The sequence below is a fragment of the Mucor velutinosus genome (assembly GCF_035048745.1).
Source record: "Mucor velutinosus strain NIH1002 chromosome Unknown tig00001545, whole genome shotgun sequence".
NCBI classification, from domain to species: Eukaryota; Fungi; Mucoromycota; class Mucoromycetes; order Mucorales; family Mucoraceae; genus Mucor; species Mucor velutinosus.
In genome coordinates, this window is record NW_027041925.1 from 140,958 (window position 1) to 167,333 (window position 26,376).

At 42.1% G+C, this 26,376-nt stretch overlaps 10 protein-coding genes across 10 annotated transcripts; 7 read left to right on the forward strand and 3 right to left on the reverse strand.

Annotated features, from left to right (window-relative positions):
* Positions 1–1,639: 1,639 nt before the first annotated feature.
* Positions 1,640–2,254, forward strand: ATC70_006200 (uncharacterized protein; the record flags this gene model as incomplete). The annotated part of the gene is made up of 1 exon (XM_064825479.1): positions 1,640–2,254. The coding sequence occupies one exon, from the start codon at positions 1,640–1,642 to the stop codon at positions 2,252–2,254; it is 615 nt and encodes a 204-aa protein (XP_064676697.1).
* A 63-nt stretch (positions 2,255–2,317) lies between these two features.
* On the reverse strand, positions 2,318–2,872 carry ATC70_006201 (uncharacterized protein; the record flags this gene model as incomplete). Its single annotated transcript, XM_064825480.1, has 3 exons — positions 2,318–2,484; positions 2,538–2,657; positions 2,713–2,872. The coding sequence occupies 3 exons, from the start codon at positions 2,870–2,872 to the stop codon at positions 2,318–2,320; spliced, it is 447 nt and encodes a 148-aa protein (XP_064676698.1).
* A 252-nt stretch (positions 2,873–3,124) lies between these two features.
* On the forward strand, positions 3,125–6,916 carry ATC70_006202 (uncharacterized protein; the record flags this gene model as incomplete). The annotated part of the gene is made up of 3 exons (XM_064825481.1): positions 3,125–3,134; positions 3,189–6,612; positions 6,670–6,916. 3 exons carry the CDS (start codon positions 3,125–3,127, stop codon positions 6,914–6,916), a joined length of 3,681 nt encoding a protein of 1,226 aa, XP_064676699.1.
* A 550-nt stretch (positions 6,917–7,466) lies between these two features.
* Positions 7,467–8,985, forward strand: ATC70_006203 (uncharacterized protein; the record flags this gene model as incomplete). Its single annotated transcript, XM_064825482.1, has 3 exons — positions 7,467–7,677; positions 7,739–8,899; positions 8,957–8,985. 3 exons carry the CDS (start codon positions 7,467–7,469, stop codon positions 8,983–8,985), a joined length of 1,401 nt encoding a protein of 466 aa, XP_064676700.1.
* Positions 8,986–12,005: 3,020 nt separating this feature from the next.
* On the reverse strand, positions 12,006–13,807 carry YAT1_1 (carnitine O-acetyltransferase yat1; the record flags this gene model as incomplete). Its single annotated transcript, XM_064825483.1, has 6 exons — positions 12,006–12,678; positions 12,749–12,916; positions 12,972–13,081; positions 13,136–13,257; positions 13,324–13,573; positions 13,631–13,807. The coding sequence occupies 6 exons, from the start codon at positions 13,805–13,807 to the stop codon at positions 12,006–12,008; spliced, it is 1,500 nt and encodes a 499-aa protein (XP_064676701.1).
* Positions 13,808–14,463: 656 nt separating this feature from the next.
* SDH1_3 (succinate dehydrogenase flavoprotein subunit) lies at positions 14,464–15,639 on the forward strand (the record flags this gene model as incomplete). The annotated part of the gene is made up of 3 exons (XM_064825484.1): positions 14,464–14,884; positions 14,970–15,213; positions 15,279–15,639. 3 exons carry the CDS (start codon positions 14,464–14,466, stop codon positions 15,637–15,639), a joined length of 1,026 nt encoding a protein of 341 aa, XP_064676702.1.
* Positions 15,640–15,828: 189 nt separating this feature from the next.
* ATC70_006206 (uncharacterized protein) lies at positions 15,829–17,087 on the reverse strand (the record flags this gene model as incomplete). Its single annotated transcript, XM_064825485.1, has 2 exons — positions 15,829–16,439; positions 16,496–17,087. 2 exons carry the CDS (start codon positions 17,085–17,087, stop codon positions 15,829–15,831), a joined length of 1,203 nt encoding a protein of 400 aa, XP_064676703.1.
* A 5,018-nt stretch (positions 17,088–22,105) lies between these two features.
* Positions 22,106–23,497, forward strand: ATC70_006207 (uncharacterized protein; the record flags this gene model as incomplete). Its single annotated transcript, XM_064825486.1, has 1 exon — positions 22,106–23,497. One exon carries the CDS (start codon positions 22,106–22,108, stop codon positions 23,495–23,497), a length of 1,392 nt encoding a protein of 463 aa, XP_064676704.1.
* Positions 23,498–23,762: 265 nt separating this feature from the next.
* ATC70_006208 (uncharacterized protein) lies at positions 23,763–24,851 on the forward strand (the record flags this gene model as incomplete). Its single annotated transcript, XM_064825487.1, has 7 exons — positions 23,763–23,826; positions 23,881–23,977; positions 24,036–24,106; positions 24,168–24,246; positions 24,305–24,433; positions 24,492–24,517; positions 24,577–24,851. 7 exons carry the CDS (start codon positions 23,763–23,765, stop codon positions 24,849–24,851), a joined length of 741 nt encoding a protein of 246 aa, XP_064676705.1.
* Positions 24,852–25,024: 173 nt separating this feature from the next.
* ATC70_006209 (uncharacterized protein) lies at positions 25,025–26,278 on the forward strand (the record flags this gene model as incomplete). The annotated part of the gene is made up of 3 exons (XM_064825488.1): positions 25,025–25,538; positions 25,592–25,763; positions 25,858–26,278. 3 exons carry the CDS (start codon positions 25,025–25,027, stop codon positions 26,276–26,278), a joined length of 1,107 nt encoding a protein of 368 aa, XP_064676706.1.
* Positions 26,279–26,376: the final 98 nt, after the last annotated feature.

The following is a 26,376-nucleotide window of genomic DNA, read 5'->3' on the forward strand; positions in this document are numbered from 1 at the left end:
CCTAACAAGTATTTTGATATACTGGCGTTATTAAATATGGAATCCAAAAAAAATAGCATGGCTATGATAGTGTTATGTAATTTTCCATATGCTTCAAAAGCAACTATTACTGTATTATCTTCACAATGAAAATGGCATTGAGTTTGCCAGCCTGCCCCTCCAGAGGCCATAATCAATTGAAACCCAGAATAATAGTCTGCTCTAGATTGGCCAAATCATGTTAGTTTTCGACTCGATCGAACTATTTTGGCAGATTCGACTAAATAAAATTTGATAATCATCCTTTGCTTCTTTAAGCTTTCTTGGAGTGCTTTTCAAGGAGCATCCAATGGTACCAAGTAATATAAATGTTTTGAATAAACCTATTGAGTAATTTATGAAAATATGAAAAGAGATTTCTGGCCAAAATGTCGAGATTTTCCATACCAAATTCCCACAAAGATGGTTTCAGAGGTTACATTAGATCGATAGAAACATTTTGATGTAATACATACCATAGTAAAAGTCTTCATTTTCAAGGTGAAAAACGCGATCATTTGATTTTCAATGAAAACCATGAGGGATACCTCATGCTTTTTGGTCAATTTTTTGGCCATGTTTTTTGTGTCCCCAAAAAGTTGAGCAAAGGGGTTTGGAAGTTACTGCTATTCAAGTACCATTGTTTGGCGTCATTTGGGAGCCTCAGAAGAGCCTGTATTCCAAGATATTAAGTCTTGAAAGTTGTCAGATTTGAACGTGGATGGCTTCTGCTGATCAATCATTTTAGAGCTCTAGCATACACTATTTGTCGTCCTTGAAAGAAGTTTGCGTGAAACGATGACATATGAAATAAAACAAAAAAGTGTTTTTTTTTGCTGTTATACTTTTTTTTCCGAGCCATGGATCACAAATGTTGGATGAAGGTTGGTTGTCGATCATTAACGAAAACAGTGCAAGACGAAGGATCAAAGGAAAGTATGGGCCAATGCTGTCTTTCAGAGAGTTGTTGTTGTTCTAATTGTTCCTTGTTTTGTTACTAAATCTATGGGTGAGTTGTCGAGGATGAATAATGTGTGGTTGATGTGTTGTATATGGTTCCTGGATGCTGAGTATTGTCATAAAAGGAGATTATGCTGTTTTTTTTTTGAGTCTTCAATTTTCATAAGGCGCTTTACCACAAAATTGTTCATGATAGTTATATCAATAGGCGAGCCAACAAAGACACACAATTATGAATTTTACAGAGCAGTAATCTTATCAGGTTTGGTATTCATGCCCATTAGATTGGTTTCAAAGTTTTGCCAGAATTACTTATTCGCTGTGTTTATCAATCCAATTTTCTAATAATCAACATTTGCGACATTTGAAAACTCTACACTCATCTTTTGCACAATATCATTTTCTTCTGCCAAAAATTTGCCGTAATATCAATGCCAGCCCTTCAAGGTATTTCAATTGATTTACTGAATCAAGACATCTAGTCTATGGATACCTTCAATCTAAATCAATGGATCTTGGCTCTCGCCATCAAAGAAATAGACGTGACCTTTTTTGAACAATGGGGGGAGGGGGTACATGAGCGCATCTTTCAGGAAACGCCATCATCCACAGCACGCCTTTCAATTTTTTTTTTTTTTACACACAAATATACATCTACAGCATGGCATCGCTCGGAGACGCAGCTTACAAATTAGCCAAAGAAGCCAAACGTACAGCGGATCTCACCATCTCGCCCTATAATGACGATCTTGTTCAGAGCATTTGCCGTGAAATTCGACTCTTACACAACAAGGCCAAAGAAACTGTCAATACAATGAAATCTGATGCAACAGGCACAGCAGTGAACAATCCCAGTAATATGTCGCAAGTCATGTTGTATCATCTGTCAGTGAAGCGCAACAAGCGAGTGCTGTTTGCTTATCATCGTCAACGAATGAATAAGCTCAAAGAGATTCTATGGAATGTTGGATTACAGTCGAAATACAAGAGGGAAATCCTTGCCAGTCTAGGGCCGACTGAACAAAAGTTTCTAGACGAATATGGAGATTTGGTCAATTCATACAAGCAGAGCTTTCTAGAAGTGGATATAGGAGGGCCCAGTGGCGGTGGATTGGATCCACCTGTAGATCTGTTCATTGAAGTGCGTGTGTTGCGAGATGCGGGAGAGATCAACACAGAATACGGCTCGTTGAATCTGTCAAAGGGAAATCAATTCTACGTCAAGCGAACCGATGTCGAGTCATTGATCAAAGCAGGCTATCTTATTCATGTGTAATAAATAAAATCATCGTGTTGTGCGTGTATCATTTGTTTTATTAAGTTTATGTATAGAATGAGCTTATTCCTCGGCAGTTGATAAAGGTTTGAAGAATTCCTTTTCATGTTGTTTCTTTTCCTCTTTTGTCTTGCTGGCAAAACCTCCCTTTAATTCACCTGTGGCCTCGTATGCATACATGGTGGCTCCAACAGCAGCGCAACCAACGCACATTTTGGAGAATGAATGGCCTACTACATTGTCAATCTCTGCCTTCAATTGAACCTCACATCTCTCCACTTACTCTTGATACCAGCCAACATACCGGCTGCACAACCACCAATAGCAGCATTGACGGCATCGTCTTGTTCACGAACACCCTTTGCTGCACATTCACCGAGAGTGAAGATACCACCCATAGCAGCTATAATACATGAGGGTGAGTATGAAGCTTGCCATGTCAATCTACATGTTGTTACCAAAGAAAGCAATAGTGCCACCCGTTCTAGTGAGGACACCTCTAGCACCAGTGGTGTGCTTCTGAGCTGTGTTTTGCATGGCAGATACAAAGAGACCGATACCACCGGCAATACCAGCAGTTTTACCTGCTTCAGCAATACAATCCTTTGAGTTTGTCATATTTAGTGTAAGTTTTTGTTTTTTGTTTAGGTACAAGGAAATCAAAATTTAAACAGAAAGGCGGGGTCGATTCAATTGGGAGAGGATAGCCCCCTCCCTCACCTATGACTGGATCAAATGGAAGGCATGTAGCGATACGTCACTAGGTTGTTTGACCATCCGATGTCTCCTCCATTTGGTCTTTCATTAAAGAGGCGCAGAAGCTATCAGCACTTGAAAAGCTTTTTCAATTTGCACTTCATTCTTCACATTATGGGAGACGGTAAGTGGATGCTATCCTATGCTGCATTAGACTCTCATCTCAAACCAACGCTAGACATTGAAAACGAAATCAAAGCTGCGCAAGCAAAGCGCACTCAAATCACAGACAAAGACATTAGCAAAGCAGTGCTCGACAATGAAAATCACGCCAGTTTGACTGGACTCTCCTACGACACAGACTTGTATACGACTGATAAATTTGCAGGCTACTCGACATCTTTGGCTGCTGATGACGAGGAAGACGACGATGATGAAGTGTATCAAGAGACCAAACGCAAACTGAATTCCTACACAGCATCCAAAGACATCCTGAACGAAGCGAGAGAGGGATCGGATGCGCATGACCCGTTTGCAGATACGATGCGTGAACGCACCATTGCTGGCAGACAAGATGAATATCAACAACGCAGATTCAACCGCATGTTGTCGCCCAGTAGAAAAGATGCCTTTAGCCAAGATCAATCAGACGCAGGAGAATCCAGATCCTATTCAGAAGTTGCCCGTGAAGCCGAATTAGAACGAGAGGAGCAGAGAGTGTTGGCGATTATTGCACAAAAGAAAAAGGAAGAAGCTGAGACGGGTGTCAGTGCTCGAGTACAGCAACCGGCATCTGTAGAAGACACACCAACCGCTACTCGCAAGAAGAGAAGATGGGATGTCGCTACACCTGTCAGTCAAAATGTGGATGCAACACCTGTAGGCACTGCCAAACGATCTCGTTGGGATGCCACGCCTGTGCGTAGTAATGACCCTGATGCTACACCTGTGCGATCTTCAGAATGGGATGTCGATGCTACACCTCGCGGCACAGCTAAGCGATCTCGTTGGGATGCGACTCCTGTTGCTGGTGCTGCTGGTAGTGATTTGACCATGGCCACACCTGTAGGCGGTATGGGCATGATGACACCTACACCCGGTCAAGTGTCGCAAATGACAGCTGAGGCTACCAATGCCTTGCGTTGGGAGCGTGAACTGGACAGTCGTAACAGACCCCTCTCTGATGAAGAACTGGATGCCATGTTCCCCACCACTGGCTACAAGGTTCTGGACCCTCCTGCTGGCTATGAGCCTATTCGTACACCTGCTCGCAAACTGACAGCAACGCCCACACCTATGGGCGATAATGGCTTTGTGATGCACGATGAACAACGTCAAGTGGTTGCCTTGGATTTGCCTCAAGAGATCCCTGGTGTCGGTGCATTGCCATTTTTCAAAGAAGAAGATATGCAACATTTCGGTAAACTGCTGGACGAGAAGGATGAAGGCGCCATGTCCATGGACGAACTCAAGGAACGCAAAATCATGCGTTTGCTGCTCAAGATCAAGAATGGTACACCTCCTATGCGTAAAGGTGCTTTGCGTCACATTACAGACAAGGCTCGCGATTTTGGACCTGGCCCTCTGTTCAACCAAATTTTGCCCTTGCTCATGTCGCCTACCTTGGAGGATCAAGAGCGCCATCTCTTGGTCAAGGTCATTGACCGTATCTTGTACAAGCTGGATGATTTGGTGCGTCCCTTTGTTCATAAGATTTTGGTAGTCATTGAGCCTCTTTTGATTGATGAAGACTACTATGCTCGAGTGGAAGGTCGTGAAATCATCTCCAACCTGTCCAAGGCTGCTGGTCTTCCCACCATGATCACCACGATGCGTCCTGACATTGATCACCCCGATGAATATGTGCGTAACACCACTGCGCGTGCCTTTTCTGTCGTTGCCTCAGCGCTTGGTATTCCTGCTTTGTTGCCCTTCTTGAAGGCTGTCTGTCGCTCCAAAAAGTCGTGGCAAGCACGCCATACCGGTATCAAGATTGTGCAGCAAATTGCCATCCTGTTGGGCTGTGCTGTCTTGCCTCATTTGAAGAATTTGGTTGAAGCCATTGGCCATGGTCTTGAAGACGAGCAGCAAAAGGTACGCACCATCACTGCCCTGGCTATTGCTGCCTTGGCTGAAGCTGCTGCCCCTTATGGTATCGAGTCCTTTGACTCTGTGCTCAAGCCCTTGTGGACTGGTATCCGTAAGCACCGTGGTAAGGGTCTCGCTGCCTTCTTGAAGGCCATTGGTTATATCATCCCCCTGATGGACGACGAGTATGCCAACTACTACACCAAGGAAGTGATGGTCATCTTGATCCGTGAATTCCAGTCCCCCGACGAAGAGATGAAGAAGATTGTGCTCAAGGTAGTCAAGCAGTGCGCTGCTACAGACGGTGTCATGCCTGCTTACATCAAGGAAGAGATTCTGCCTGAATTCTTCAAGCACTTTTGGGTGCGTCGTATGGCCCTTGACCGTCGTAACTACAAGCAAGTGGTCGAAACCACTGTGGAATTGGCCAACAAGGTCGGCGTCGCTGAGATTACCAGTCGTATTGTCAATGATCTCAAGGATGAAAGTGAGCCTTACCGTAAGATGGTGATGGAGACAATTGAAAAGGTGGTCTCCAACTTGGGTGCTGCTGACATTGATCCCCGTTTGGAAGAACTATTGATTGATGGCATCCTGTACGCTTTCCAAGAGCAAACCGTGGAAGATGTGGTCATGCTGAATGGTTTCGGCACTGTCGTCAATGCATTGGGTATGCGTATCAAGCCTTATCTCCAGCAAATTTGTTACACTATCTTATGGCGTCTCAACAACAAGTCGGCCAAGGTGCGTCAGCAAGCCGCTGATCTGATCTCTCGCATTGCTGTTGTCATGAAGAGCTGTGGCGAGGAGAGTTTGATGAGCCAACTCGGTCAAATTCTGTACGAATACTTGGGCGAGGAATACCCCGAGGTCTTGGGGTCCATCTTGGGCGCACTCAAATCCATTGTCAATGTCATTGGTATGGCCAGCATGACACCCCCCATCAAAGACCTGCTTCCTCGTCTGACACCCATTCTACGTAATCGTCATGAAAAGGTGCAAGAAAACTGCATTGATCTGGTGGGCCGTATTGCGGACCGTGGTGCTGAATACGTCTCTGCGCGTGAATGGATGCGTGTTTGTTTCGAGTTGCTGGATCTGCTCAAGGCGCACAAGAAGGGCATTCGTCGTGCATCTGTCAACACATTTGGTTACATTGCCAAGGCCATTGGTCCTCAAGATGTGCTGGCTACACTGCTCAACAATCTCAAGGTGCAGGAGCGTCAGAACCGTGTGTGTACTACTGTGGCTATTGCTATTGTCGCAGAGACCTGTGCTCCTTTCACTGTGTTGCCTGCCCTTATGAACGAATACAGAGTGCCTGAATTGAACGTACAAAACGGTGTGTTGAAATCACTGTCTTTTATCTTTGAGTATGTGGGTGAAATGGGCAAGGACTACATCAATGCCGTGGCACCCCTCTTGGAAGACGCTTTGATGGATCGTGATCTTGTGCACAGACAGACAGCATGTACAACGATCAAACACATGGCATTGGGTGTAGTTGGCTTGGGATGTGAGGATCCTTTGCGCCATTTACTCAACTACATTTGGCCCAACATCTTTGAGACAAGGTAAGTTTTGCTGTTTAGTGTGTGATTAGATCAGCTTCTCACTGTTTATGTATATAGTCCTCATGTTATCAATGCCGTGATGGAAGCCATCGAAGGTCTCCGTGTAGCATTGGGTGCAGCTACCATTCTCCAATACACTGTGCAGGGTCTGTTCCATCCAGCAAGAAAGGTGCGTGAAGTATACTGGAAGATTTACAATACTTTGTACATTGGTAGTCAAGATGCTCTGGTTCCCTTTTACCCAAGACTGGAGGACGATGAGCGAAACAAGTATCAACGCACAGAATTGGATTACGTTCTCTAAATTTTTTTTTTTCTTACATGTCATTCTCTCTACTTTTCATATCAAACAATAAAGCTAAAGTGTAGTATATATCAATTTGAGATGTTACTCTTCATGTAGCCACCCACAACCTCCTATGAGCTACAGCAGTAAAGAGATGAACAGCATCGTGTGAGATGTGTGTATCCTCTCGTATTGTGACGTCAACGAACCCTCCATCCCATCGTTGCTTCAAATTGGATTGCCCTGGTGGGTCGTTCAAGCCTGGCTTGAAAAAACAAATGTGGAGAAATGAGGACTACAGCTTTATTTTAGACATTTTCCACAGCCAAACTTTTTTTTTTACATTTCGAAAAAAAGAAATCGTATTAAAAGGTAAATACCTCCATCATTTGGCATATGACAACTGACTAGCTACTAATATCTCATACCATGTAACATTTCAATTCATCTCATTCGACTGTGCAGTATTCACTTTTATATATTTGCATCCATCTTTTTCAACCCATTTAATATCCAACTCCCCACTCTACTACGACAACAACTGTAAAAACAACAAAACCACCATATAATGTCATTTGCTACCAGAGTATGGGCTCGTAGACTCGTCAACGCTGCCTCAACAACCCCTGCTGCACGCACCTCTTTGCTTAGACCCCGTGCAATGCCCCTCAAGGCATACAAGCCATTCCGCACCATGGCAACCGCTGCTAACCACTCTCACGAATTTGCTGGCGATGCTTCTGTTACAACTATCACTGAAGATGCCAGAGATTTTGGTGGTAAGCATCACAATGACAGATACACAGAAACATGTCGCAATTAAATACGCCTACATAATAGCTGTTGACGATGAGGATGAAAGTAGAATGCGTAACTTTACTGTCAATTTCGGTCCTCAACATCCTGCTGCTCACGGTGTGCTTCGTCTCATTCTCGAATTGAACGGTGAAGAGATTGTCCGTGCTGATCCTCACATTGGTTTGTTGCATCGTGGTACTGAAAAGTTGATTGAATACAAGACTTACTTGCAAGCCTTGCCTTACTTTGATCGTCTTGATTACGTCTCCATCATGACCAACGAACAAGCTTACTCATTAGCTGTTGAGAAGCTCTTGAACATTGAAGTGCCTGAGCGTGCCAAGTATATTCGTACCATGTTTGGTGAAGTTACTCGTATTTTGAATCACATTATGGCTGTCATGTCCCACGCTATGGATGTTGGTGCCTTGACCCCTTTGCTTTGGATGTTTGAAGAGCGTGAAAAGTTGATGGAATTCTATGAACGTTGTTGTGGTGCTCGTCTTCACGCCAACTACGTTCGTCCCGGTGGTGTATCTCTCGATATCCCCATTGGTCTCTTGGCTGATATTCACGACTGGTCCGAACAATTCGCTGATCGTGTTGATGAAATTGAAGAACTCTTGACTGGTAACCGTATCTGGCAGATCCGTACTCGTGATGTTGGTATTGTCACTGCTCAAGAGGCCCAAGATTGGGGTTTCTCTGGTGTTCTTGTGCGTGGTTCCGGTATCAAGTGGGATCTCCGTAAGGTCGCTCCCTATGATGCCTATGATAAAGTAGAATTCGACGTTCCTGTCGGTCAAAATGGCGATTGTTTCGATCGTTATCTCTGCCGTATGGAAGAGATGCGTCAATCTCTTCGTATCATCCATCAATGTATCAACCAAATGCCCGAAGGTCCCATCAAGACAGACGATTGGAAGGTGACCCCCCCTCCTCGTGCTGCCATGAAAGAAGACATGGAAGCCTTGATCCATCATTTCAAGTTCTACTCTGAAGGTTTCTCTGTGCCTGCTGGTGAAACCTATACTGTTGTTGAAGCACCCAAGGGTGAATTTGGTGTCTTTTTGATGTCTGATGGCTCCAACAGACCCTATAGATGTAAGATCAGAGCTCCTGGTTTCTCTCATCTCCAAGGTGCCGATTTCATGTCTCGTAACCATTTGCTTCCCGATATGGTCACCATCATTGGTACAATGGGTATGTGTTTATTACTTGTTTGATGTAGGGTTGATGTACTAATGAATATATTCATAGATATTGTGTTTGGTGAAGTTGACAGATAGAGAAAGTTCATATAAACAAAATTGCAGTCTTTTTTAGGGTATTTGGAAAGAAAAACTATTACAATAATAAAAAAAATCACAAATATGAGATGATCAACCAACGACGAAAGAGAGTGGACAAGAAGAATGATTTGCTTGATGGCAGATGGATGTAAATTGACATTGTGTATGAATTGCCAGCAGCTTTATATCTACGATCCATTCATTGCGGCTGTGGAATGTGTTACTCTTTCAATGAGGCAGATAAACCAGTGCGTACTTGTTGACAGTTCTTGTTGACTCTCAAAGGATGTGCATGGAAGAGGTGGATCGGCTACTAGACCCTTTGCTTCCCATTGAATGCATTCGCTGTATATAACCATGTATTCAACTTGACTCATACAATCTGGTGAGCCGTCTCCAAATGTTTCTTAAGGTATCATTTTGGAGCAAAAATAATGCTTCTCTCACTGTGCGCAGTACATGTTGGGATCATTCACGCCAATCGTGGCCACAGCAGTTTTTATTGTTTTCTCTTTTCTAGGCAGCTTCATCTGAAGATATTTTGCTAAATGGTGCAGGAATTGATTCTGTTCTTTGACGTTTGATCACACTTGGCACAAGAATGAGTATGTCTATGGCAGCATTGAGGTTTGTATTCACTCTGAAAGGACGAACAGTGTCATACGATGCAAAGTTTTTAGAGTATAATCGACAAACATAGCAATACCAATTGGGGTCAAGAGGGTTGGGAAATTGGTTGGGGGTTATATGCCAGTGGCTTTCTGATGGACGTCTGATGGGTATGCCACGATAATATCTCTTGAAGCGTATGTGTGTTGACAGGTACGGCAATAGCTGTTGGGATCATCGATATACGGTTTCAATTTTTCACTATTAGATGGTGTCTAAACCTCCATTTGTGTTCAAACGATGTGTCGCAAGCTCGACAGTGATTATCAGGATCATTGATATCTGGTTTTATGCTTCTTGTTGGCTGAAGTGCTGAGTCACATCATCAATCTTATGAATGACAAGTAGATGTCTGTTTAGTTTTCCTTTGCCGCTATACGTTTGGCTACTAATTTTACATTGATTGCTAGGAGTTGGTGCTTTTGCTCAGTTTTGTGTGTGGTGTCGCACAGTTTGCAATGGAAATTGGAGTCGTGCAAGTCAGGCAGCTCTTCTTTGCATTGCAGCTGCTTCCTGTGTTTCATTTTGTGGGCATATCTGAAATGCGCCAGGAAGAGCGGTTTTGTACTATAATACTGTCGTTCGCAAGATGAACAATAGCACTACGTACAGATCTTACGAATGGAACCAGAATTTCTTTTCATAGTATGTGCTTTGAGAATCTGTATAGAGCACCACTTTTTGTACAATTCAAATATGTGGTAGTCGAAATGGATTACAGGGTGTAGATTTGCTAGACGAGACATTAACCAGTAGACTGGATGATTATAGCCGCAAAGCACTGCTCAAACGGTAACATCTAATGCGACATACCTCAATGGTTTGCTCTAAAACAGTTGTATGAATCAGACCTTCTACTTCACAAGACGAGTATCATCTAGATCAACAAATACAGCATGTTAAACCTATACACTACATTGATCCCAACTCTCTTGGGCCAATAATAGATCCAATTACAGCAAAATTTGGTGCAATACAGCTCGGGATATCTCTCTATAGTATTGGCCGTTTTAGATTGCAAGAGTGGCGCCAATCGATTGCTCTCGACTAGGACTGACTTGCTGTAGCACTATCTCAATTTTTTTTGAGGTCGAACTTCATTGACCAAAATCCTCACATTTTCCATGAGTTACCCCTCATGGTTTTTATCGAAAATCAAACGATCGTGTTTTTGACCGCAAAAATAAAGACTTTTACTATGGCATATATTACATCAAAATGCTGCTATTGATCCAACGCAACTCCTAAACCCACTATTGTAGGGTCCTCCTATGTAAAATCTGGCTATTTTCGCTACAAACATCATTTCATATTTTATTGAATTGCTCAATAATTTCAGTCAAAATACTTATTGCAATTAGCACCATTGGAAACGCCTTGAAAAGTACTTTAAGAATGTATTAGGAAGCGTAGGGTAATTATTACCACTTATATAGTCGAATATCGCAAAACAGATTAAAGAAGTCGAAAAAAGACAAGATCTGTCCAATCTTGAACAGAAAAAAATAAGCTGGGTTTGAATCAATTTTGGCGGTGGCATTGCTACTGGCTGACCTAAATGCTTTTCTGTTGATGGCAATGATAATTGCAATGCTGATTAAATGGGGATCATGGAATTGAAAGGATACTTGCTTAGCCCAAATACTTTTTTTTGGAGAGATTTGCCTCATGAAGGTGTCTTTTGCAATGACAATATCTCAAAAAAGCCGCTGTAGATCTTACACAAGCCCTGTATTTATTTATGGCCAGCTTTATGTCGCCATCTCAAGAGCAGCATCAGGGAATGGATAACTCCCTCTGCTGGCTCTAATATATCTTTTCTACTAATAATAAATTGTTTAAAATCTACTTGATATACCAACATTCTATTATATCTGATGTATAATGTCTTTGGCGAGAGCCCACAGGGCGACGCCGACATCGACTGTATCGAGATAGATCAGCTAGTGTATGATATACTGTATAGTATCGCCTTAAATGAACAAAATGCACAGTGTAAAAAATAAATAAACTTGCATGAATTAGTTTAATTCGAAACACTAATGATGCTCTATTGCAATTGTAAAATCAATAGCTAAACCAGAGAATTGTGTCGAGCAATGATTATTGCCCGTTGTCACTGATAGCATTTCTGATGCTATGAAAAGCTTTGGTTTCCACAAAAGATCAGTGGATCCTAGTTTCAATAACAAGCGGATGCTGCTGTAATATCCAGTGCAAGCAAAACCAGCACACTTTATTAGAGGGATGAGTTGATGTAAAAAAAAAAAAAAAAAAAAAAAAAAAAAAAAAAAAAAAAAAAAAAAAACGATGAAAGGTATAATAAATAATTTGGCTCTATGTACAATTTAAGCAGATGCTGTCGAGGATGTGATGGATGCTGATGCAAGCCTCTCTCTGTTTCGTTTTTTAAACACACTGGGCACCCATCTTGGATTCTGTTTGGCATCCACATCTCTTCTTATTCGCATGATGAATATCACAGCACCAGTCATCAGCAGCAAAAAACCCAAAATACCAAATGTGATGCCAACGGCCAGTTGTGTTGTTGTAGGCGATTTGTTCGTGTTGGATACAACGGTGGCATTGCTATTGTTGTTATAGTCGCCGTCATCACCATCTGTGTTGGGTATCACTACAGGAAATGTGAATCGACATGTGGGTGCTGTAGTAGTAGTGGCAGTGGGAACACCTATGCTGCTAGTAGGTGGTATGCTACTGACCCAAGTCCATGTCTTCATATCCAGAATCGCAGTATCATCTGTATAAATGGGCCCGGCCGTACTGTCATAACTTTGAATGCCCATCATCACAATCATGTACTGGTCTCCATAGACAATTGCTTCATGGCCTGCACGAGCAGTAGGAGGTGTGCCGCTGATCACTGGCTGTGACCAGTTGAGAGTGCATGTGTCCAACACATAAATGTCGTTTGTAGCGTCAAATGTCTGTGTGTCTGTTGCATTCTGACCTCCAAACAGCACAATTGATTTTCCATCTAGGCCATTCACGGTGGAGAAGCTGTTTAAACCATTAGGCCTGTTATCCTCCTCCCCCCCCCCCCCCTCACAATTGAATTCTTGTCAGTTACCTGTATCGTGCTGGTGGAATATCACCCATCGTTGCCATGCTAATCGCTTGATGATTCGCAGTGTCATAGATCAATATACTCTGAAAACCACCAGATGCAAGTGTCCAGCTATTCGCATCTGCAGAATGAACAGCCGTTTTTCCACCAACAATGAATAGGCGCTCAGATCTATGGTACAAACATATGAATTACTACACTTTCATATAATAGCATTGGTGCTTACATCAAATTGCTGCTATGGCCGTATCTCGCTGGTCGATGACCTCCAGAATAGTAAGTGTCTGGCCAGTTCCATGTGGATGTTTGTATGTCGAAAAAATAAAAGGAATTAAACTAGAGTATGTTGGTATGTCATTGTTTTCTGTATTCCCATAGTCTATACGTTACATAATCACTTGATTGCTCTGTTGATTCTGTCCTTCCCCCATAGAACCAAGCAGTGTTTGTTGTTTCATTCAGTGATACAGACATACGAGCCCTGGGTGATGGTTCGCTGCCTTGTGTGATGGCTATAAAATCATGATTTAGCAAGTCAAATGATGGTCATCTGCTGCTAGCGCTACTGCTGTACTTACGACTGGACCATGCGTAAGTAGCAAGATCAAAATAAGCCAACCTTGACATGACAGTGGACGCATTATCGCCTGCTTGCACAGCGAAAGAGTCGTCTGACACTTTAAATCCAATGCCGTGTTTGTACGGTTGATAGGCTGTAGTGATATTGGCTGTTTCATGGTCAATGCCACCGTCCAGTAGATTCGTCCAACAATTGTGATGTATATCCAAGCCATTTGATACATCTCGCTGCCACACTTCCATACGATGCTATAGTCCCCATCCATGAGTTACACACTAGCTCTCCTAGAGAGTATGTCCACTTACTGCATTCCCGCCAGTCGCAATGATGGTGTTGTTTACGAGTAAAACTGTGAAATCAGAGTAATTACTTGGATGGTCGCAGCTAGCTGTTGGGTTGTCAATCAACGCTTGTATTGCATCCAAATGAAGGAAAGCTGCAATAGCTATTATCGGCTGGAAATAGCGGCTTCGTATAATCATGGTTGAGGAGATGGTATAATGAAAGAATAGAGAAATGCGGAAAAAGGAGAACGGCTTTTCGGTTCAATGGAACACTAGAAAAAAGGCAAGAGAGACTCGTTGAAGCAATGTCATTGGCTTGAAGGGACAAGAAGGGGCGAACAAGGGGCGAGACTTTTACACGATGCTTTCTGCATTACTTGCAATTCATTTGAGTCTAATCTACAGTATCGCTCTTTTTTTTTTTTTTCAATCGTGGCAATGATTTGAATATCGATTTTGCATGCATCTCAAGCGCTATAGAGTGCTTGAAAGGCCATTATTTACTCAATGCCAAGAGAACAAAAAGTGAGTCTAGATTAAATGTAACACCTGCAGCAAGATTTGCGCAGGTTATACTCAGAGCATGATGGCATGGATTGCAAGTCGAGAAATCGGCACAGATGACTGATCTTACACTCAGTATTTCGATGATGAGATCAATCACACAAATGGTAGATAGATGCAGCGCTATTCCGTAATCGACGTGTTTAGTGAGCTGCTTCGCTCTTCTAGTAAACACACTCCGAAATGCGACCTTCATTCAGTTTTTGACACAAATGAAATCTTTTTCACTACTACGCGCCTCTCTCTTCTCCATCCAAACACTCTATCGGCCAAGTCTACTCACACTTCACATGGTTGCAACCCGTAAGAAGATCACCACAACCACCATTGAACAAGAAAAAGTGGTTGAAAAGCGTGCCCTTTCATCAGAAGAGACTGATGAACAACAAACCACAGTTGTAAAGAAGGCCAAAGTGACCAAGAAAAAGACAAACGTGTGGACACCGTTTGATCCATCGTTGCCCAACAACATGACATTTCCCACCGAATTCAACATTCCAGAAAAGCCTGACCATAGCATCAAAATTGCATCGTACAATGTGGCTGGATTAGCCGCTTGTATCAAGAAGGGATTCAATACCTATGTCAATGCAGAGGATGCTGACATTCTGTGCATCCAGGAACACAAGCAAAATGCGCCCTTGTCCACTGCTGTGGATGACAAGGTCTACAAGTATCGTTACTGGGCAATTGACGAAAAGAAGGGCTATGGTGAGTAGTGTATACAGAGAGCGGATGACTGTATCAGAATGATTGACATATATATATCTATCTATCTATCTATCTACGTTAATAGCTGGTGTTGCCCTGTTCTCCAAGTACAAGCCTTCCAATGTGATTTATGGCATTCCTGGATTTGAAACAACCACACGAGGAAGAGTGCTTTCTTTGACATATCCAAGTTTCACGTTGATTGGATGCTATGTGCCTAATGCTGGAGATAAGCTGGTTCGTTTACCCGAACGACAGGTGTTTAATGATCGCATGGAAAAGTACATTCGCTCGCTGCAAAAGGAAGGCAAATCTGTGATTTGGACTGGGTAAAGTGCACATGTGTGATTGTCTTGTGCCATGTCGAGATATTCATCTCTTTTTTCTTGTATAGTGATTTGAACGTTGCTCATACACCAGATGATCTCGCTCGCCCAGAGACAAATCAGCGTTCAGCTGGCTTCACTATTGAAGAGAGAACCGATTTTGACAAGGTGTTGAATCCATCCAAAGAGGACAACTTGCCAGGATTGATTGACACTTGGCGCCACTTTCATCCAGAACAAAAGGGACACTACACATACTATGGATACCGCTTCAAATGTCGTGAAAAACTGATGGGATGGAGATTAGATTACTTTTTAACAACACCTGATTTATTGGACAAGGTTGTATCGAGTGACATTCGACACGAGGCATGGGGAGCAAGTGATCATGTACCTTTGGTTTTGACGCTCAAAGATGTCGAGTTGTAAGGGGAGATTTTGCGTTGTTTATTTGCTAGGTTTGATAATAATAAATACTAATTGGGAGTAAAAAAGTGAATGTTGTGTGTTTTACAGTGGAATAATCATGAGAATTCTAAAAGATGTGATAATATACAAAAATAAGGGCATTTGGCATGGAACTTTTTTTTTTTTTTTTTTTTTTTTTTTTTTTTTTTTCTAGGCAGCATTGGGCTTTTGCTCTACTTGATCAGGTTTCATTTGGTGGAGAGGAGCAGCATTGGTGAGGGTGGGAGAAGTGACATTGGATCCAGGCACATGGCCGTAATACGCTTGTTGCTGGTAACCACCATGATTGCTGCCAGTGACACTGCCATCTGCGGAATAGTCATGAGCAGCAGCATATTCATGGTTATTGTAGTACTCCTGTTGCTGATAATCTTGATTGTAATCAGGGTGAGATCCATCATGATACACACCGCCAGCATTGTAATCTTGGTATTGCTGAGGTTGATAGCCTGCGCCGCCGACATTGGCATTTTGATGATACCCGTACTCTTCATCCTGTAAGTTCATGTAGCCAGTGGGATTGGATGTGGGAGGCACAAAGCGGCGAGCATGTTGGAAAGGCGATGGTGGGGGGAGATTGTCGGTCGAGTGCATGGCACCAGCACCAGCGCCAATACCGCCTGCAGCCACTGTATTCTCAGTCATCTTGTAGTCATTCTCGTTGGTAAAGTCCTCTTGGGCATCACGACGGCGTGTACGACTTGTACAACCACCACGACGATTCATCCAAGTAAGGAGACCTGCAATGAGAGCAATTCCCACTTTAAAAAACCTGTTAGGTGAATCGAACGGCCATCCAGACAATCAAAATGCTTACCAAGACCACCGACGACTGAACCTGCAATCACTGCTGTTTTGTTTGAGCTTGATTCAGCATCATCCTTCTTATTTGCAGCACCGCTTTCTGTAGGCTGAGCATTACTACTATCAGTGGGAGTAACGACACTAGGAACAAGGCTTCCATTACTGGAGATCATAGTGGTAGAGGGTTGGAGGGTTCTTCCAGTTTGAGATGAGGTACTGCGTGGTTCGGATGTCTTTGAAGAGACAACCGCTGCATCGGATGTTGGTGCTGCTGTTGTGGTAGCACTGGTTGGTGCTACGGTGGCATCAGTTTTAGTGTCTGGAGCTTGCGTGGATGTTGGCTGAGGTGCCTCGGTTGTTGTGGTTACAGCAGGAGGAGGAGTTGTTGTAGTAGCAGCAGGCACAGATGAAGCAGCAGGCACATTGGATGACGATTGTTGCTGCTCTGGTTGCTGACTCTGTTGTTGCTGGCCACTTACCACATTACCAGACGCTTGATCTTGCTGCTGTTGTTGTTGCTGTTGCTGTTGCTGGGAATAGACTAGATGTGTACACTGGAATACGACGAGTGCGAATAGGATGGCTTTTGTTAGCGATGGTCTCATTGAGATTTGGGATCTGAATTATAAGAAAAAAAAAAGAAAAAAGAAAAGAAGAGAGAGAAGAAAGTGGGTGGGAGAAGGATATTTATAACCATCAGTTATTGAAATACCGTAAGAGAACGTGTAGTTGAACGGTAGATGTCTCTCATTTTCTTGTTCTCTCTCCTTTCAATTATAATCATCAACATTTTGGCTGTCGGATGGCAGACCCCGCTTTGTAATTAGGCATGTGTGTAACAAGCCTACATTTCAGTCTTGATAGATACCAACCAAGCTCGACTTGATCATTGCATCCCATGTAGTGTCGTGGGGAAGAGATCGAGGTTTGATTTCATTCTGTCCATCTTTGTTTGAATGGCATTGATTTGCAAAGTTTCTGGAAACAAAGAATTCATGGGACAGCAGGGCCAGATCTTTTTTTTTTTTTTTTTTTTTTTTTTGGGATAGAAATCTATTTTTGGCATCTTTAGACAATAAGTTTTGTGCAACTACCATATTTTTGTATATCTGAAGCTTTTTTTTTTTTTTTTTTTTTTTTTTTTTCTTTCGGGGATCGCTCGCTTGGCATCAGATTTTAGTGTATGGCTGATGTAATGTGATTTAAGCTAGTGGTACCCTCTTGCCTGGATCTGGCTGGTATAAATGCCAATCCCGCTAACCACTAGCCACTCGGTTGTATTTCTGGATTTCACCTAATGGTTGTGAAGTCGACCACGTTGCAGACGCAGCAGTCTATATGAAGGATCTAGGAGTAGTTCTTACAAGTTGAACGTACAGTACGATATTAAAAGCCATAATGCAAAACATAACCACATTTGACAGCTTTTAAGCCTTCATATCTTGACATGTAGACCTTTCTGAGCCACCGGGATAACGCCAAACAATTGTACTTGAGTAGTAGTAACTTCCTGACATCTTTGCTCAACTTTTTGAAGACCTAAAAAACATGGCCAAAAATCGACCAAAAAGCAAGAGGGGTACCTTATGGTTTTTTACGAAAATCAAACGATCGCATTTTTCACCGTGAAAATGAAGACTTTTATTATGGTGTACGAGCCTTTCAGCACTTCGGGTGGTTTCCTGACCTACGCTTCGCTTCGGTGGAAACCAACCTACGTTCAAACGGCTCGCGCTGCCGCGGGCCTTTGGCTAATATCCCAAAATTAATATAGCTAAAATGTTAGAAGAGGAACCCTGATTGTTGATTGATATGTAATCACTAATCGTATGAGTGTTTATGCTTCGGATGGTTCTCACCGAAGCGTAGCAAAGGTAGAGAACCAACCTGCGCAGCGGCAGCTCGTGCTACTGATTGCTCTTGCGTATTTTATCAAAATACTGCTACTTTCATTTTGACCCTCCACTTACACATAGTAACCCTTCATATTATCTGTGGATCTGATTCTTATGTGATGTTCTACATCCATATACACGTAGCTACTTCATATACGGGCAAGCAGCATACTGGTATTCCCACTTTTTAGTCCTTAGTGTCCCTAATACAGCAAAATATGAGTGCATTTGAGCTGCATTTTCTTGCGTTCAAGGCCGTTTTAGATCGTCAGAATAGCCCCAAATGGTTGCTTTCATATGGCAGTTACTTTCTGACACTTTTGCTCGACTTTTTGGGGACCAAAAAAACATGGTCAAAAATCGACCAAAAAGCATGAGGTATCCCTCATGGTTTTCATCGAAAATCAAACGACCGCATTTTTCATCTTGATAATGGAGACTTTTACTATGGTATATCTTGAATCAAAATGTTTCTATCAATCCAAAGCAACCTCTGAAATTATCTTTGTGGGACTTTGATATGTAAAATTTCGACATTTTGGCCATAAATCTCTTTTCATATTTTTACAAATCATTCAATAAGTGAATTCAAAACATCTATTTTACTTAGTACCATTGGAAGCGCCTTGAAAAGTACTCCAGGAAAGCTTAAGGAAGCATGGGGTGATTATCATACTTCACTTAGTCGAATCTGCAAAAATAGCTCGATCGAGTCCAAAATTATCAAAATATGTCCAATCTGGAACAGACTATGATTCTGGGTTTGAATTAATTTTGGCTGGTAGGGCCAGCTGGAAAACTCATGCCCTTTTCATAAGGCAATACAGTAGTAAATGCCCTTGAAGCGTATAGAAAGTAGGTGGCAGGTCATAGCACTATCGTTTATGATGATATTTTATTGCCTTCTATATCGTTCATAATGATATTTTATTGCATTCTATATTTAATAACGTTAGTCTGGACATTGACAATGCATGGGTTGCATAAAATGTCTGCAGTAAGTAATGAAATCTCTGAGGCTCTGAGACGTCGCTCAAATAAAACATTGACAGCACTGAGCAGAGGAAAGAGGGTAGAAATTACAGTGGTTTTTGTTGATTGATTGTAAAATCATTATTCTCATATGAGCCAGGTCTGATAGATGCCTTGAAACTCAGGTTCCATATTAGGATTGTAAAGTGCAAAAGTACTGAACATTTATTATGTTATGATATCAAATCAAAATGTTTCCCTCGTTCCAAAGCAACCTCTGAGACTACTTTTATGAGGCCTTCGTATGCAAAATATGGCTATTTTTGCTAAAACCTTCATTTCATATTTTACCAAATTGTTCAACAATTTCATTCATAAAACCTATTACAATTAGCACCATTGGAAGCGCCTTGAAAAGTACTCCAAGAGTGTATTAGGAAGCGTAGGGTGATCATTACAGTTTATATAGTCGAATATGGAGAAATAGATTAAAGAAGTCGGCAAAAGACAATATCTGCCCAATCTTGAACAGAAAAAAAAATGTGCTGAGTTTGAATCGATTTTGGCAGCGGCATTGCTGCTGGCTGGCCTAAATGCTTTGCTAATGATGACAATGATGATTACGATGCTGAATAAATGGGGATAATGGAACTGAAAGGGCAATTACTTAGCGCAAATACCTTCTTTGGGGAGCTTTTCCTCATGGCGGTGTCTTTTGCAATAACACTATCTCAAAAAAAAGTCGCTGTAAATCTTACACAAGCCCTGTATTTACTTATGGCCAGCTCTATGTCGCCATCTTATTAATGAAGAGCATCAGCAACAGCGAATGATATGACAACTCTATTATCAGAAAATGGCGGTTGTGATATACAAATGTTGCATACAATTTGAAATTTCTTTCCTATTGTCCCAATAATAAGCTTTGTTTGATATCAGTTTAAACAAAAGGGATGCTGAGGGAAGTACCTCCTCTCCTCCTCCTGGCTCTAATATAGCCTTTCTTTTACTAACTAATAATTGGTTGTATAAAACCTAATTGATATACCAAAATGTTATAATATCTGATTTAAAATGTCTTCGGTGAGAGCCCACAGGGCGATGCCGACATCAAGCGTAGCGAGGTAGATCGGCTAGTACCTGTCATACTGCAAACTACTTTTTGACAGATGAACTGGTTTTACGATTTCGAATAAAAAAAGGTAATATCATTGAATCCCTTGTGGAACATAATTTAGTAGTTTTATATCTACTCGTATATTCTTAATTGTGGCCGAATAATCCACTGTTTCTATGGATATCAGAATGATGGCATTTGACCGAGGAAGCTGCCAGCCAAAATTATTTCAAGCACAGCTCGTCATATCTCTGAAGATTGGCCAGATGTTGAAACTTTTCGACTTGATCGAGCTATTTTGTCAGATTCGACTATACAAGTCTTCATAATTACCCCGTACTTCCTAATGCAACTTAAAAGTACTTTTCAAGGCGCATCCAATGATGCTAACTATTATAGATGTTCTGACTGAACTTATCGAGTAATTCTACAAAATATGAAATGGAGTTTTTGGCCAAAATATGAAGATTTTACATAGGAGGATCCCACAAAAGTGGGTTTAGGAGTTGCGTTGGATCAATAGCAGCATTTTGATGTAATATATGCCATAGTAAAAGACTTCATTTTTGCGGTCAAAAACACGATCGTTTGATTTTCGATAAAAACCATGAGGGGTAACTCATGGAAAATGTGAGGATTTTGGTCAATGAAGTTCGACCTCCAAAAAATTGGAATAGTGCTACAGCAAGTCAGTACAAGTCAAGAGTAATCGATTGGTATTATTCCAGCGATCTGTAACAGCTTCTAAAACGAGAAATTGGCGCTTTGAAAGTAGCTATATTTGGCTGTATATAAGTTGATAAGGAACAGAGCTTTCTGATATATAGTTTTGATGCCGATATGCTACATTCGTTTGTCTAGATGGAAGGCATTGTGTAGAGTACGGACTTGACTCTACCATGATTCTGTGATGTGTTTAGAATGAATAAATCACCCGAAATGCCAATGTGGGGCTCTTTTTCTGATGCAAGTCCGTTATGCTCCATGCCTTCAAACAAAAATGCATCAGATACTCTATATCGCACTAGTTGATGGCCTATCTGAAAGAAATTCAAGGATATTGGGTGCTCTACAAGCGCTGGACGATGTTGAGATGGGTTGATAAGGAAGGAAAAAGACCGATTCAACGCATTGCTGTAGAGATATCTTTTGCAACCGAGAGTAATCTCGCTTCCACATGATACATTACAGTTCTGATTGTATTCCAAACATAGAGCGTACGACGTTATTGTATGTCTTTTGTCGATAGCTCAAAGAAGGTGGCGAGTACAGCATCTTTAGGTATAATAAATTGGCTTTCTATTGCATTTATGTCTCTATCACTATAAAGGAGCACCTTTATTATTGTGAGATATCAAAAAAATAATGATGGAAAATAGTAAACATTGCAGTATATAGCAGCAATGATGATGCCACATGATTTCTAACAGGATTAAATCATCTATTATATACCACAACAGCACACATTGGGTAGTTGAAAAACGCTCTTCTTATTCTAATTGGCCTTTAAATGGTGCTACCTATACCAAGGTATACCCCTTGGGATCAACTATTTGCTTGACAACATTCATCCCTATAAAATGAAGCTGTGCTAGCAATGGAGTCATTTTCCTCACTGTCTATCTTATATACGTTGTCAATGATGAGCGATGCGTCTTCTTACGACAAGGACACTGGCTATTACAGAGGAACACCACCACCCGATATAAGCGCTGAGATGCCAGCCTCGCATCAAGGAGCGCAACAGCAACCAGGTCTCATTCATGTGCCGTGGGACGACGACAACTTTTCCTTGTGTCTTGATACGTTTCCTTCGTCTCGTCTTGCTCGAACAAAGTACAATCAGTATCCAACGACAGCCTCACCCTTGCGAAAACAGTGGGGCGCTTCTTCCAATTGCTCATCCGAGCATGTATGTATGGATGGTGACGAAGATGAAAATGCGATGCGAGCTTGTTTGAATGATACGCCCCTGCCAGGCCTGTTGGACAATGTCACCCCAAAAAAGCTTAGTAGAGCCACTTCCAACACGACGTCCACTCCTACTGCTACTCTCAGTAGAGCAGCCTCCAAACGAGACATGGTTGCTGGTGGTATTTTTCCTTACAAGAACAATGGCAATTTCTTGACTCGCATTGATTCTGCAAAGGAGCCTACCAAGATTGTTACACAGCAGTACCCTCTCCAACGCAACTCAAACAGGGTCGAGCACATCTCGCCGTTATCCAACTCATCCATTATCCTGCAGAATGAGAACGACATATTCAACCAACGTGCTCCCTCACCAAAACCATCATTATCGCATAGATCCTCCAATTCATCCGTGCACAGTAGGTTTTTCAGTCATAGCGTACTCTCTCACCCTATACATCGTCGCCATCAAGAGTATTTTAGCTCTAACAATAGCCAGTTCTCTGACAATTACAGTCAGTACTCTGACAGCGGCGAAAGTTGGAAGCTTGCTCAGAAACAGCACGGTTCTCCCATTATTGTGATGCCATCGATACCTGCTCAATCGTATCCTATTGCATCACAGCATCAACAGTACCATCATCGTCTAGTTCATCTGACCAAGAGTTCCTCCTATTCGCAGTACAGAGAGCGTCAGCAAGAAGATGCTGCGTCTGTAGGATCTGCCAGTGTAAGGTATGTTGGCGCCAGTCAACGCGATTCAGACATCAATTACACGACTCCATTACAATACGGCAGTGGCGTTGGTTCCTCTATTGGTTTCTATACACCTCAAGCATCGCCAGCACCTTCTGTTATTTCTCGTGGTAGCGCCCATGAATCTGTCTCGACCTATCGATCCATTGCCGTGCCTCGGAATGCGGATGCTCTTGTGCTCTATACTGCTTATGAAGATATCACCCAGGTGAAGAACAGAGATTCCACTTACTCTCAGGTATTTGATCCTGCTTACAATGGCAGGAGAAAGAAGAGCACCCGCAAAAATATGACCAGTGGTATCTTTGCCAAGCTGATCAAGAATTTAAAACAACACTTTATGAAGCCTACTACTAAACAGTAATGATATTTGTATTTCAATAAATAAACCCCTTTTAACCCTTCTTCTTTATACATCTAATACCACAGCAGGACAATGCATATTACCTAATGGACCCTAATAATAGCATTGTTTCAAGGAAGATTCTCCCGTCATTTTACCCATTATCTACTGTGTGTGCGTGTATTTTCAGTTCCGAGTAGTAGGTATCATGTATATAAAAAAAAACAAGAAAAAAAAATATTTTTCATGTTTCTTTTTCATTCCTTTTCCTTTCCAGTTTGTAGCAATGTCTCCCAACCAGGTAAATATTCAAGTCTTTACCGACTTTGATGGTACACTGTCTCTTGAAGGTGAGTTCAGTCTGGACGAGAGGGGCTAGGTACAGACGCTGAATTCAATGGCAGATACCGGTGTATTGATCATTGATGATCCTCGCTGTATGGGAAGTGAAGAAAGAAAGGAGTTGGAGCGTCAAATCATGGACCATGAAACACCTTACAGGTATGTGGATGTGGAATTGCATGGATTGTAACCGTGTTGACAAGGCTACTTTGTCTAGAGATGCTGTCTACAAAATGTGGGCCTCTTGTACATTGACCTGGGAAGAAGCTTGGAACGATCATTTGAGCAGTAAGTGGATGGCATGATAGAAGAGACCCGTAGGCGCAGAAATTCTCATTGTAGAGGGTAGAGTGCAGCGTTGATCCTGGCTTTCCTGGATTTTACGACTATTGCAAAAAACACACTATCCCGGTTACTGTGGTCAGCAGGTATACATACGGCTGAATACCATCACCATGGGTATTCGTAGGCTAATCTTTTCGTTAGTGGCATGAAGCCATTGATCTACAAGGTGCTTGTCAAGTACATGGGCGAATTGGCTGATGAACTCAACATTGTGGCTAATAACGGCAGAATTGAAGACAGAGAATGGGAGATCCTCTACATTGACGATACGTAAGCTACATGCCTTTGTATGACCAGTAGACCACTGTACTCAGATTTTACACAATAGTCCTTATGGCAATGACAAGTCTAAAAGTAAGTTGGTGCTGCATTAGAAGGCAGATGGTATCAACTCATCATGCAAACAATGACAGCTCTAGAAAAGGCTCGAGCCAATGCCTCCAAGGATACCATTTTTGTTTTCTGCGGTGATGGCGTGTCTGACATTTCTGCTGCCAGACATGCGGATGTCCTGTTTGCTAGAAACGGCAGAGATCTTGTCACCTACTGCGACCGCCATCACATCCCCTACATTGGATTTGACACTTTTGAACAAGTCGAGAAGGTAGTCGCTGATTTAGCTCAAGGCAGATCAAAGATTCAAAAGGACGAGACGACTGGATTCTCTCAAGTGGTACCTTCATCATAGACTTTTTAGAATAAAACCGCAAGGTCTGTCAAAACGGATAATCATTATGTGTTTGAGATGTGTTTCCCGCCAACATAGTCACAGTGTGAAAATGAATCATCCTTAAAAAGCTTTTTCATCTCTATTTTTTTTTTCTTGTGTGTGTGTGTCAAACCAAAACACTATAAACAAAAATGAGAAATCTCGTTGTGCTCGGTGGCTCTTCTCATCCTGAATTCACTGAAAAAATCTGCAATCGCCTGGGCATTTCAGAGGGCAAAACTCGCCTCACCAAATTCTCCAATAATGAAACCAGCGTTGAAATGAAGGAATCTGTGCGTGAACAAGATGTCTACATTATCCAGAGTGCTTGTGGTAATGTCAATGACAACTTTATCGAACTGCTGATCATGATCAATGGCTGTAAAATTGCTTCTGCCAAGCGTATCACTGCTGTCATTCCCTATTTCCCTTATTCTCGCCAGCCAGACGTCCCTTTCAAGCAGTCGGGTGCTCCATTGACATTTTTACCTCCTCAGACACCACCCTATCAGCCCAACCAGCCCAACAAAGTAGACGATGTGTCCAGTCAATTATTGCGCAAACTGGGTCAAGCGTCTGTTGAAGAGCAAAAGAAAGAGAGTGCTCCTTACAGAGAGTGGCGTGCCCGTCCAGGTGTGTTGATTGCTGATCTGTTGACTTGTGCTGGTAATTAGAGTGAATGGACGTATGTATGTCAAGATGGCTGACATGAGCATTAGGTGCTGACCACATTATTACCATGGATCTTCATGATGCTCAATATCCTGGATTCTTTGATTGTCCTGTTGACAATCTTACTAGTTTGTACACTGCCATCAATTACATCCGTCTCAACATTCCAGATTATTCTGAGGCTGTCATTGTATCGCCCGATGCTGGTGGAGCCAAGAGGTAATGCAACTGAGAGAGAGAGAGAGAGAGAGAGAGAGAGAGAGAAAGAAAGAGATCCAATAGATGAAATGAGCTGACAGTGAATCATGTATAGAGCTACTTCCATCGCTGAGAAATTGTGTATGGATTTTGCGCTTGTTCACAAGGAGCGTCATAAGGTGCATTCACAAAAGAAAGAGTCCATGCTTGTGGGCGATGTGCGTGGACGCAATTGTATCTTGATTGACGACATTACAGACACCTCTTACACAATCACAAAGGCAGCTCGTTTATTGAGAGAAAAGGGTGCTTGCAAGATTTATGCTCTCGTGAGCCATGCCATCCTCTCGGCCGATGCTGTCAATCACATTGACCAAAGTGCTATTGATGAGCTGATTGTCAGCAACTCTGTGCCTCAAACCCAACACATGACTCACCCAAAGATCAAGGTCTTTGATGTTACCTCGCTGTTTTCAGAAGCCATTAGACGCACCCATTTCGGCGAATCACTCTCAAAATTGTTTGAAGAAGCTTAAATAAGCATCCTCATATACTCATAGATTTTTCTCGTCATCTTCCCTTGTCATATATATGTAAAATACTCGCTAGAATAATAAATGCCATGTCGCCTGGG